The sequence below is a fragment of the Scleropages formosus genome, chromosome 9, assembly GCF_900964775.1.
Source record: "Scleropages formosus chromosome 9, fSclFor1.1, whole genome shotgun sequence".
In the NCBI taxonomy this organism is placed as follows: Eukaryota; Metazoa; Chordata; class Actinopteri; order Osteoglossiformes; family Osteoglossidae; genus Scleropages; species Scleropages formosus.
This window is the reverse complement of record NC_041814.1, coordinates 30,432,194-30,444,429: the sequence shown is the minus strand read 5'-3', so window position 1 is coordinate 30,444,429 and position 12,236 is coordinate 30,432,194. Positions and strand designations below refer to the sequence as shown.

General features: G+C 50.3%; 1 protein-coding gene across 1 annotated transcript; it reads right to left on the bottom strand.

The window, feature by feature from the left end:
* Positions 1–1,086: 1,086 nt before the first annotated feature.
* Positions 1,087–4,534, bottom strand: mafaa (MAF bZIP transcription factor Aa). The gene has a single exon (XM_029255086.1). It carries the CDS (start codon positions 3,881–3,883, stop codon positions 2,864–2,866), a length of 1,020 nt encoding a protein of 339 aa, XP_029110919.1. The 5' UTR covers positions 3,884–4,534; the 3' UTR covers positions 1,087–2,863.
* Positions 4,535–12,236: the final 7,702 nt, after the last annotated feature.

The following is a 12,236-nucleotide window of genomic DNA, read 5'->3' as shown; positions in this document are numbered from 1 at the left end:
TTGAAATAATAATAATAATAATAATAATAATAATAATAATAATATATGGAAGAGACAAAAATTGGTCAGAAGTTTTTATTAAACGTTATGAAAACAACATTCCACCCGAAACATCTCGTCTGGACAACCTGCACCATGTACACGTTTCTCCAATAAATATATGTATATATTTATATATATTAATTTCATATGTACACATATACACACACCGGTTTGTTCCGCCTCATCCAGAAACAATCCACACCATTTATGCTCCAGTCAATTAATGCATTTTCTAACAACGCGATGCTCCCCCTCCCAAAAAAATACACACACACACACACACACATATATGTATATATTTATATATACATATATATATATATATATATTTATATATACATATATATATATATATATATATCTATGTGTGTGTGTGTGTGTGTATACAAGACAGTACTGAATGATGGCTGAACTGGGTGTCCTGAGAAAACGAATAACTAATAACCAGAGAAAAGACAATTATTATACGACACACGGAAATGGTTCTGCTGCTGAAACAAGTGATCATCGCTCCTGGGAGATGAGCAGATGACGAGATGATTGACCGGGGTCCACCTTCCGGAGGAGATGTCACCCAGCGATCAGTCCATTGATTACTTATTGATGAGCGAACGGACGGACGGAGAGAGAGATGCTGATGATCCCTCTGCGTCTCCGCAATAATAATATTTGTATTATTTAAGTGCTGCCATTCAAATAGGAAAGAAATGAGTTCTTTGGTCTGGAATGCTGAAGTTACACCATTTTACACCCCGTCGGCAGGTTGAGAGGGGTTCAGGTGCCGCGTGGGCAAAAACATACACGAGTGTATGAAACATGAACGAGTGTCTCCAGATCATCGCGTCGCTGAGCGGCACTGAAACACACGAGGAAAAAAAAAATAGATACAAGAAAAATCAAAAAAAAAAAAAAAACAATGAAATGAACGACAGTTACTCGCTTAACGTCTCGTTCCACAACGGAGGAAGACACCTGGACACTTGAGACACTTTCGAAGAGGTCCTCGGCGTCCACACACTGTCCAAACGCCCGTACGTCGCGGCACCCTTACTTTACTATGGTATTAAATCCGTTTGCAGTAAATTCGGCGCGCGAGCACAGAGCAGCAGCTGTTACCTGTTACTTCTCTCTCATCTCCAGCTCACCTTTGTGTGGACAGAGGACCAGCTTGACATGAAACCCGTTTCGTCCATCGTGTGGGACACAGTGCAGTAAATGTCAGCCTTTTTACTGTAAATATTCATTAGAATGAGAAAATCGCAGAATATTTGCATGCCGTTACATACAAACATTGTATTAGGACTTTTTTTTTTCTGAATAATCAAGCAAAAGATGCCTTTCGAAGTAAGATAAAGGACACGGTCACCTGTCATCTCTACACATATTTACAAGAGCGAAGGGACGAGTCAAAAATGCGGCTCACTTGTCTTTTCAGAGCTTCCGTCACAAACCACGAGGAAGGAAGGAACAGAAATCACGGAGCTCCTCTGCGATGAGGCGCTAATTGATGACACGTGACTGTAATTACAGTGTATTTTCCCACGGTAAAATTCTCTCCAGCCGTGGCATGAGTCCGGCAGCGGCGCTTCTCTTCTCGAACCCTCTCCGAGGAAGCAGGCGGGGCGACAAAGTAAAGATTATTTCATATTATCCTTATTATTATTATTTATTAGTTTTATTTCATTAGTAGGAGGAAATGCGCGTCATGCTGCTCATCCACGTGGATCTGCGGACTTAAAGACAGTAAAACCGCACATGTCCCGCATGCAGGCTCGCTGGGCACGCGCGCGGTTCGGAGGGGTCATCGCGTCCCCGCGGAAAGTCCAGTTTGTTTCCTGTAAAACCTCACGTGTCTGTTCACTGTGGTGCTGCGAACAACGGAAATCAGCAAGTTAAAAGCGAGTTAAAAGTGGAGAACATCTGGCCGTCTGCTGTCATGGAGGGTCCCCGCCATAGGGCGCCCTATTATTGCCATCTCTCCGAGTACGTGACTCTTCCACGCCGCGCACACGGCTCTGGACCGAGGGAAGGGCCACGAACGCGAACACAGCGGTGAGCTTCACAATTTACTGTCTTTTATTATGATCAGAAATAAAAAAAGTTCCCGGATGCAACGCCGATAGAGCGCAGCACCGCGCGCGCCTTCCGTTTACTGCTGCCTCCCGTCCCAGTGTTCGCGGTGCTACAGTAATAACAATAATAACAGCAATGATAATAATAATGCACACATGGAATCCTAAAAATAGCCAGATAAGTACCATTACACGAGTAAAGTAGGAATAACAACGAAAAAGTAGCAAGAAGGATAAATCGGAAAAAAAAAAACAATAATGATAACAGTAAACGACTTTTCACTGTTAAAATCATCCCAGTCACTGTAAGAAAACAGCTATTGTATATTGTGAACACGATTCCCTTTTGGTGCCGATGGAGAATAATAAGTTAGCGCCACGCAGACCGCGTTAACAACGTTTCCCTTTATTTCTTGCGGGAGGAACATCTCGTTACGCGTCTCGTCCCTGTTACGCACTTTACGGTCCACGTTCGCCTCGTATAGCGGCTCCGTCTTTTTAGTTGTTGCTTATCATAGCTGCGCGAATTAATTCTCGCGTTCACATCTGTATTCTGTTTGAACTTTAAAGCGGATCACGTAGCGTCCGTGGGACCGAAACCGCGGCGAGCGGCTCCTTCGCTCGGACACACGCCTTCTCTCGCGGCGCGCACGTGGGAAAGGACGTGTGCGAACGAAAACGCCGACGGATCGCCGGGAAAGGTGTGCGCGCGCGCGCGCCTGTAGGTGTAGGAGAGGGAAGCGTGCGTCTCACATGAAGAACTCCGCGGCAGGGGGCTTCCCGAGACCCCCACCCGACGGGTCCCTCGCGCCGTTGTTGCTGCTGTTGTTGCTGCCGCTGCTGTTGCCCCCCGCGAAGGCGCGGCTCGCCAGCTTCTCGTACTTGTCCTTGTACAGGTCCCTCTCCTTGGCCAGGCGCGCCACCTCCTGCTTCAGCTGCTCCACCTGGCCCTGCAGCGTGCACTTCTCCGTCTCGAGCAGGTGCCGCTGCTGCACGCGCTTGTAGCGGCACGACTGCGCGTAGCCGCGGTTCTTGAGCGTGCGCCGCTTCTGCTTGAGGCGGATCACCTCCTCCTTGCTGAAGCCGCGCAGCTGCCGGTTGAGCTCGCGCACCGTCATGCTCACGAGCTGCTCGTCCGTGAAGCGGTCCTCGAGGCGCGCGTGCTGCTGCTGCTGGTGGTGCTGGTGGTGGTGGTGGTGGTGCGCGTGGTGGTGCGCGTGGTGCGCCTGGTGGTGGTGGTGCGCGTGGTGCGCGCCGGAGGCCACCGACAGGTCCTCCCCCGCGAACTGCTGCGCGCGGAAGCCCTCGTACGGCTGGTGGTGGTGGTGGTGATGGTGGTGGTGCGCGTTCCCGATGAGCGCCTCTACGGCGTCCTCCGGCGTCAGGTTCAGGGCCTCCGGGTTCAGGTGCGGCTGGTAGCCCGGGATCCAGTAGAGCTCCTCCAGCTGCGCCTTCCCCGCCGCCGAGGCCTGGCCGCCGCCGCCGCCGCCTCCACCTCCGCCGCCACCGCCGGTGAGCGCGTTCCCGGCGTTCGGGGCCGGGTGCCCAACGGGGCTGGGCGCGCAGAAGCTGGGCGACGAGGGCACCGAGGAGCAGGGCGTGCTGATCGGCGTGGACGAGAGCGAGCCTGGCGGCACGCGGTGGCAGTAGCGCTCCGCCTCGGGCGGCTCCTTCTTCACCTCGAACTTCATGAGGTCGAAATCGTTCACGTACTCGATGGCGAGCGGGCTCGCGGGCAGCTCCGCGCTCATGCCGAGGTCCGAGGCCATGTCAGTCCATGGGACGGCCAGCGACGCGGCGGGGGAGCGCGCGCGCCTCAGCCCTTTAGCGCAACTTCTATTTATGGTGGCGCAGTGCGCGCGCGCGCATGTAACCTGAGGCGCGCACCTGCCAGCGTGCCTCCCGGCCCCCTCGAGCGCGAACTTTTCCCCCGGGTCAGATGGTGGTCGCTGGGGTCGCGGCCGCTCCGCGCTCCACTGTCGCCGCTCCCCGTGCGCGCGCTGCTCCTTCCGGCTCGCTGCCGCTCGCTCGCACGTTCCCGCGGTTCGCCTTCCTCGGCGGCTCTCGAAAGTGCGCGCAAGTTCTCAGCAGCCACGTGCCGCAAAGAGTAGAAAGAGTACAACTTTGCGCGCGACTCCTTCGCACCGGGGTTCGACTGGGGCAGATGCGCACTGAAAGTTCTGATCGTTCTTAGTTCTGTCCGACGGTGGGAAGGAACGAAGGAAGGAGGGAAGGAAGAAAGGAAGAAAGGAGGCGCGGTTCCCACGAAACAGTCCTCGCCTCGGCTCTGTAGGTAGGGGGGGGGGGCGGGGGTGTCCACGTGCCCCGGTGCGCGCCACGCACGCGCCTCCCTGCCTAGTCTCCCGTTTCGAGCTGCTGCTGTGGTAAAACAGCAGACAGTCGCAGTTCCTGCTCCTTCTCACCCCCCGCTGTCAGTGGCACGCGCACTAGTGGAGCCCGTGCGCGTGGCCAGCCGCCCATTTATGCGTCCAAGTGCGCGGACCCTCCCACGTGGACGTGCCACGGGCCAATGGGGGCGCGCGACGGCAGCTCCCCGCTGTAAAGCTCGTGGCGGGACGGTGCAGCGGTCGCGGTGACGCGGGAACGCGGGGACGCGCAGCCAGAGCAAGTGCCGCCCTCCAGCGGCTCGCGCCGTGTAACTGCAGACAGTGGTCGCTGCCGGGCAGGTGTGTGTGTCAGGTGCGGTGGGAGCGCGGATGTGTGAGGTTCGAATGAGCGCCACTGGTTTTACAGTAACCAGCCTCACGGGAATTATGGTAAATAGCTATTAAAACAGGACAAGAGCCCCGCTTTACCTTCTGTCCGTCCGTACGAGCGTCGCAGAGCGCGCACCCTGTGAAACAGCCGCGTGACCGTGGACTGCGACAGCAGAGCTTAAAAATAGCTTATAAATATTAAGATATTAAACTCTATATATATTTTACAAACAACTTAGATGAAGTAACTTGCGTAATAATGTGGAACTGCATGGAACATTCTAGAAATTTATGCAGTCTCGTTGCTAATAATACTGGTAATAAATTGCAGCTTAAAATAACGATGCTACAAATTGGCCAGTCAATCAAACAAAAAATCATTAACAATTTCTCCACTGTTGCCAGTACGTTGATTTAAAACATTTGGCGTTTTAAATGACACCGGCTTGCGTTACAAAAGGGAAACTTATTACAATTAATTAATATCACCTTCCGCAAATGTGTACTATAGTATATAGTATACTGTACCACGCTGACAGCTCACTTTCTGTATTCGACTGGACATTAAACATTAAATTAATTTCCTACATACATTCATTTCCATAAGTTGCCAGTTCCACAACTAGTAGTAGCAGAAATAAAACGATGCGAATTAAAAATCAGTTTAGTCACCTTCGCTTCGCAGCTGTTCGTAGCTTCAGCAAATAAAGTTTGCAGTTTCTCAATGTCAGAATTTGTGACTTACCCCAGAAGTCCCTTTGAGCGACAGCAAGGCGCCCGTGCTCTTTACTGTACGCACGAAAACACGAGCGGAGCGAACAGATCCGTCGTGAGCGCGCGCGCGCGCGCGTTGCTGTGTCAATATTGCTTCCATCTCCGTCTAAATCCGTTTCAAAGAGCCATTAAAAGAAAGCAGAGCGTGACCTTCTAGTTCTTTAACTGTTTTACTCTTTTCCCATTCCTTCCTATTTATTTTACCCTAAAAGCGTTCCTTTTAATTGACCCACAGTTAATAAATTGATTAACTGATTCATTAACTGGTGGTTATTAATTCATATCCGATGGCAGCAGGAGTCATAATTTGGACATAACGGGACTAACTCACGGAAACCCACGATAATCATGGTAATTCCTGGTCACTTACGGTAACAAGGAGGAGGCAAAGAAAGAGTTAACAGAGTTAACCTTTCTGCGGTGGTTTGGTTCCCCGCGCTGTACCTTCTGTACCATCATCATTTCCTTCAGGTTTTACCTGAACGGTAAATATGTGGTACAGAATGAGGATTTCACACCGTAACACGCGGCTCACTGCGCTTCCTTCCACTGCACTGGAAAAGGCGGCGCGTCGCACTGCTGTACTGCAATAATCAGCTGTACACCGCAAAATATTATATTTCCCTCATCCATGCACTTTCATGTGCTGCATGTCATTAATTGCGCTTTTATGGGCCCGACGCAGTATATTCTAGAATAAACTTCATATTTCTAACGGAGCCCACGGGGGGTAAACTCTGTGTGAGTTCATCATAATTACAGCATACACTCTGAATATGCATTTTAATAAAGGCCTGTGTCAGGGACGACGTTGGGTTTTGAGCTCGAGGCACGCGGGCTGCCAGGTAGAGGTGCGCTTAAAATAAGCGGTTATGAACGCTGTGATCGCACAGCTTGATGTCCAGGAAGAAGCAGGAGACCCCAGGGCCACGAGAGAAAGAAAGGCAGAGGGAGAGAGTCTGACCTGTGTGTTTTGGTCCATTAAAGAAAGGGTCAAAGGTGAGGATTAGGCTTTCCTGGCCCTCATTCTGCTGTGGTCACTTGGGGTGTTATTACATATAACCACAGGTCTCAGAGTCACATTGCAGACATTGTATGTCACATGTGTACTTAACCGTTGTCAGCCTGTAAAATCACACACACACACACACACACACACACACACACACACACACACACACACACACACACACACGCACAGGTATCAAGCATTGCATGTGTCACAAGGAGGAACTGAGGGGCCCACAGTTGGATGACAACTCCTTAATAATGAGCATTCAGAATTGTGAAATACACAATGTAACACATCTGGGGGTGTGGGTGTGTGAACCTGTGTCACAGTGTTAGAACTCACACCACCTTCGGTGCATCCCGACACTCAAAGAGTCCAAAAACAGACAGACGAAACGGCTCTCGTCGATTTCACGGCGATTTGTACGACTACGCGACACAGTTTTCCGTATGACTAATATTGTGGAGCAGAACGTAAGGCATCAGGACCCAACTCTGTGATCCCAACAGCTGCACAACGACTCAGTTAGAACATATGGTCCTAATTTTGTCACAGTTGACCATTTCTTAGTGCTAATTTTCATCACCTTTTTTGTTATATCGCAGTCTTAATTTTAGTCACATCAGCCATATCTTAGTCTTACTTTTAGTCTAGATTTTATGTTCTACCTCATTCCTAATTTTAGTCAGACAGCCCTGATTTTTATCTCGATTTCAGACATATCTTAGCCCTAAATTTAGTCATGATTGTAGCCATGTTATGTTAATTTTAGTCCAGATTTTATCCACAATTTCAGCCACATTTTAGTCACGATATTAGTTACAATTTAGTCATAATTTTAGTTAATCTTTTCAATGTGACACAAGCAGCAACTGCTTTGAACTAGCCTGGTGAGCCCCCCCAGCCTGCTGGAGACGTGGGTGAAATGGGATGAAATCCACCCTCCTCAATCTGCTTGCAAAGAGAAATAAATAAAAAATAAAAAAGATCAAGTGCGGAAATCGTATCAAGGTATTTGGGGTTTAAGGTGCGCCGAGTCATTATAGGGTTTTTATCAAATAAGCAGGATGGGCCTCGAGTCCCAGCGCAGCAGTCTGCATTGAGATGCCATATTTAAGGCGATCGGGCTCAGGCTGCTCACGGCAGTGAGGGGCGTCGGGTTCGAGCTGCGCTCATAAATTCCCCAGTCAGGGGTTTTCTTTGTGTCACCGCATATTGGGCCGTCGCTGCTCCTGCACTTCTGGGTATTGAAGCAAAGTGGACATCAGCACGGAGGGGCTCGCCAGCAGCTCTGGGGTCGACCCACTGCCGTTCCTTCCCAGCATCCCCCAGCGGAAAAGGTGGGGGAGGTGCTGTTATCTGCTCGCAGTGTGGGAGCGCTTCATGTGGTCTCGCTCGCAATCTCCGTCGCTGGAGGGACGGAGGATTGGAGGGACGACGTTAGCGTACTGGCCAGCGGCCCCGTTCTGACACACCCACCTCCAGCGGGGCTGAAGTTCAGAGCTGAGAGGTTGAGCCCTTTTTAGGAACTCCGACTCCTCGGCAAGAAAACGTAACTGGGACCAGAAGTAGATTTACAACTCCATTTTTTGTAACTCTGAAGTCTTCTTAAAGACAATTTAAAGACACAATCAACAAAAGCGCAGTAAAACAGATGCATTTATTCATGAGTTACTTTCTGTAAACAGTCTTGGATGTACAGTATGTAGCTATAATGTACACAGCACACTTTGTACATCTTTAAATATTCCAATAAAATACAAGTTACATTAAAACAGGTAGGAAAGCGGTTAAAATCCCAGTTTGAATCCCACCTCCTGCTGTAGTACCCTTGAGAATTGCTCCAGCTGTATAAAGTAGGGTGAATGTTCATCGGGAGCCTAACAATGACAATAAAACACCACAAACTTCTGTTCAGTACCAATAGTTGACCGGTTCGTCCCATAAACATTTGGTATGTTCCTCATCTCCTTATTGATCTCTGACACTCAGGAATGCCAGAGAAGAGCGGTAAATACTGTGCATGTGAGTTGAATGAAGTTGGTCACACTGTTCTGATTATTAAGGTGCTCTCTACTGCCATCTACTGGCTTGGTGGTGAAAGCAGGTTCTGTTCACTCTGCTACAAACCGAAGTTACAGGAAGTAGATGGGAAGAAACTGAAGTAAAAATAAATAAAATGTTCGTATTGTCAATGTCACGCCCTCCACTGTTCCTTGAACAAGGACACCTGGGGCCAATCAAGACCAGCAAGATTTAAGGTGCTGAACCACCACCCTCCAGTCATGGAATCTCATTCACCCTGAGACAACCGTCCCCTCTGCGCTCTCAAGTCTGTCCTTGCTGTTCCTGCTCCAAAGCCCTTTGTCCAGCTCCATGTTCCCCTGGATACGACCGCTCGCTTCGCACCGCCACCGCGTCTTCGGATCCTCGTTTCAACCCAGTTCGCCCATCGATCGACTATACGCCTGCCCCCGGCCACGAAAACCCGCCTAGCCGCTTGAGTCTAACGAAAGATCTTGCATTTCGGTCCAGCGTCCCCCGTGCCGTCTTTCTGCCCTGACAGTCAAACATTCGCAGTGCAGGGATCCGGAAAACAGAAGATGTGTTCAGAGTCCGCATGACTCATTACAGTAATGAACAGCAACACCATAAGGTTATATGTTCAAATAATTCAGAGTGAAACCTCACAAAGAGTGAAACTACCAACTGAAACTACTCATTTAAGACCGAGGTGCCGAAACCTGCTGCAGGACCCCCTATGGAATGCAGACGATTGCTGGGCTGTACTGGGGACCACCTGACAGGAGATTTCCCACTGGGGGGGGGGGGTGAAGCTACCTGTGAAACAGCAGTGTTCCACCACTTGCCATCAGCATTTCTTCCCACAGTGGAGGGGCTTGGAGTCGAGGTGCCGGCTGTTTGTGGGTTCTGTCCTTTTAGGTTGAGTGTGGTGTGTCCCATCCACTTGTCCACTGCCGAGTCATGGTGGTCCAGAGCCTATCCTGGAGGCATGGGATGTGATGGAGCGTACACTAGGGAAATCACACCAGTCCATCAGAGGGAAATCACAGTCACACACAGACACACACAAAAAGAGCAATTTAGTCACCGGTCCACTTGACAAATATCCACTGTGGGAGGAAACCAGAGCACCTGAAAGAAAGCCATACAAACATGAAGAGAACACACAAACTCAAGACACACTAAGCCCAGTTTGAACCCACAGCCCAGGAGCTGTGGGGCACCAGCGCTGCCTGAGGATTGTCTCTCTGCCCCAAACCCATACTGAGCAGCACTGCTACTTCCTCGTGTTCTCAAACTTCTCCAGCTGCCAACGAGTGAGTTCCCGACTCTGTCCCAGTTCTTATGGGGAGGGGCCTCAAAACCCTTCACTCTAGTGGACTGCAGGGGCCCCAAGAGCTCTGCTGGAAGCACAGGTGGGTGAGAGAGAGAGGGTGAGAGAGAGAGAGAGAGAGAGAGAGAGAGAGAGAGAGAGAGAGAGAGAGAGAGAGAGAGAGAGGGGGGGGGGGGGAAGGCTGAGGGGCAGAGGGAGGAAGGGAGAGGCTGTGAGAGAGAAAGCAAGAGAGAGGGAGAGAGAGAGAAGCTCTAATGAATGGCCCCTCCAGAGAAGCCCTGATCTTTATTGATGGCGCAGCCTCTCCGCGGAGCCGTAATAAGTTTGTCTTTTTTACGTTCCTGCAATCCATCCAGGAAGAGAAAAATTACAGTTGACCTTTTTTGTTTCGACGAGATCGTCCGCAGCAGGAGGGGCGGACAGCCGCACCCCCCCGCCCCCGCTCCCCATCCCTCCTCTCTCTCGCTTTTACTAAAACTTGAAATATTGATCTTAATTAGGGTTTGCAGAGCTCAGCACGTCTGCCGGGACGAGTGGCAGCAGGGAACTGTCTCCGGTGCTTTCTGTCTTCCGAACAGGGGGTGGAAGGGGGTGGGCAGGCGCGGCGTCGCTGCGTTTCCGTGGAGCCTGATCATAGAGCTTCCTGTGGACAACCCTGGTAGGGAGGGGTGGGCGGTGCGAGGGCTCTGCTGGGGTCAGAGCAGGGGGACCTGTTGTTTGCGGGCCCCACAGCTGTTCCAATTGTTCATTTCTGACTTTGCACATCACAAAATTTTCATTTCTTCAGTTATCAGACCCTTTTCTCCAAACATAGAGCAAACAAAAATTGTTCAACAACAGACAAAGAGCTTTAGACACAGACATAGGATTACAGACACAGCTTGTGTGTCTGACACCACCATATTGCTGGTTCTCATCCCTCCTGTATCTCCTACACAAGGGACATTCAAATAGCAAATAATATAATGATCATTGCAGATTGTGTTGAACTTACTTATGGAGCTGTCAGAAGAGAAGTGACTTGCAGACTCTTCTTCAGCATGGGAGGATTCAGCTGCTCTCAGGGGCAGAGGGAACTCATTCTATCACACCAGGGACAAAACTGAGAATCTATAGATTTTTGCTTTTAAAACTCATGGGTGGGACCAAGTGGATAAAGGTGGACTCACACAGCACTATCAATGAGAGTTCTATATTTATACAATACTTCCATTTACCCAGGAAGTACTTTACTCAAGGGTGCAACAGCAGGAGCGGGACTCAAACCTGGGCTATCTGAGTGCAAGGAAGCAGCATGAACAATACACCACCTGGTGCTGAGCTGGCTGTCCTGAAGTTCAGAAAGACTTTACTCAACCTGTAAGAATGGCTCATTTCTCAGCAGGTACGTCATTTGCACCTCACTTACGTCCAATTTCACCCAGTTTTACATGACAACACTCCTCGAAGTTCAATTGGAAAGTGTTTGCAATTTGAACCCACAACCTCCAGTGTCATGTTGACCGGAGCTGCCGTTTACTTCCCCCAGGGCTCCTGCCCGTCTGAACAGGACACGTCGACACCCCATCACTGCTGGGGGGAGGGGTGGTGTTGACGGGTGCAGAGCCAGCACACAGCTGCTCTCCTAATGAAAATGGATTCCCACAAACACAGCCTGCTTTTTCACTCTTACCGGCATCGGCAGGATGTGATGTCCGCGCCCACATGCCGTGCTGGGATGGTCCACGAGGCGCGACACTCCTCTGCGCTCCTACATCCAGAGTAACGGGTACGGTAACACTCGGTGGGTGATCGATACGGCACTAAGTACCGGCACGTTATTCATTTTCCTGAGCGTGAAGCTCAGGAACAAACAACGCTGTTGGGTCCAGTGTGGACACTGAAGCCTTGGAGGATCAACCACCACTCTTTTGGGTCCAACTCCAACACCAAGTTTTACCCAGAGTACTTTATCATCTCTCCTAGCAGGGTCTTCCTGGGTCACGAACCACTGCTTGTTACCAGGCTGTGCCCTTAACTACCTTAACGGCTGCAGGTGGGTTCCTTTTCACGGTCCCTCGTGGTGCCGTGACACAGTATGGATGAAAAAGGCGGACAGTGAAGAAGCAGGACAGGAGAAACATGGACTCCTTGGGACTGTGGTGCCGGAGGAAACTTAAGGACACAGTGGACTGGCAGAGAAACAAACAGATGAATGTTTGAGTGGATCAAACCAGAACTGGGTGCACAAGTGAAGAGACATCATGTTGTCGTACTCTGGA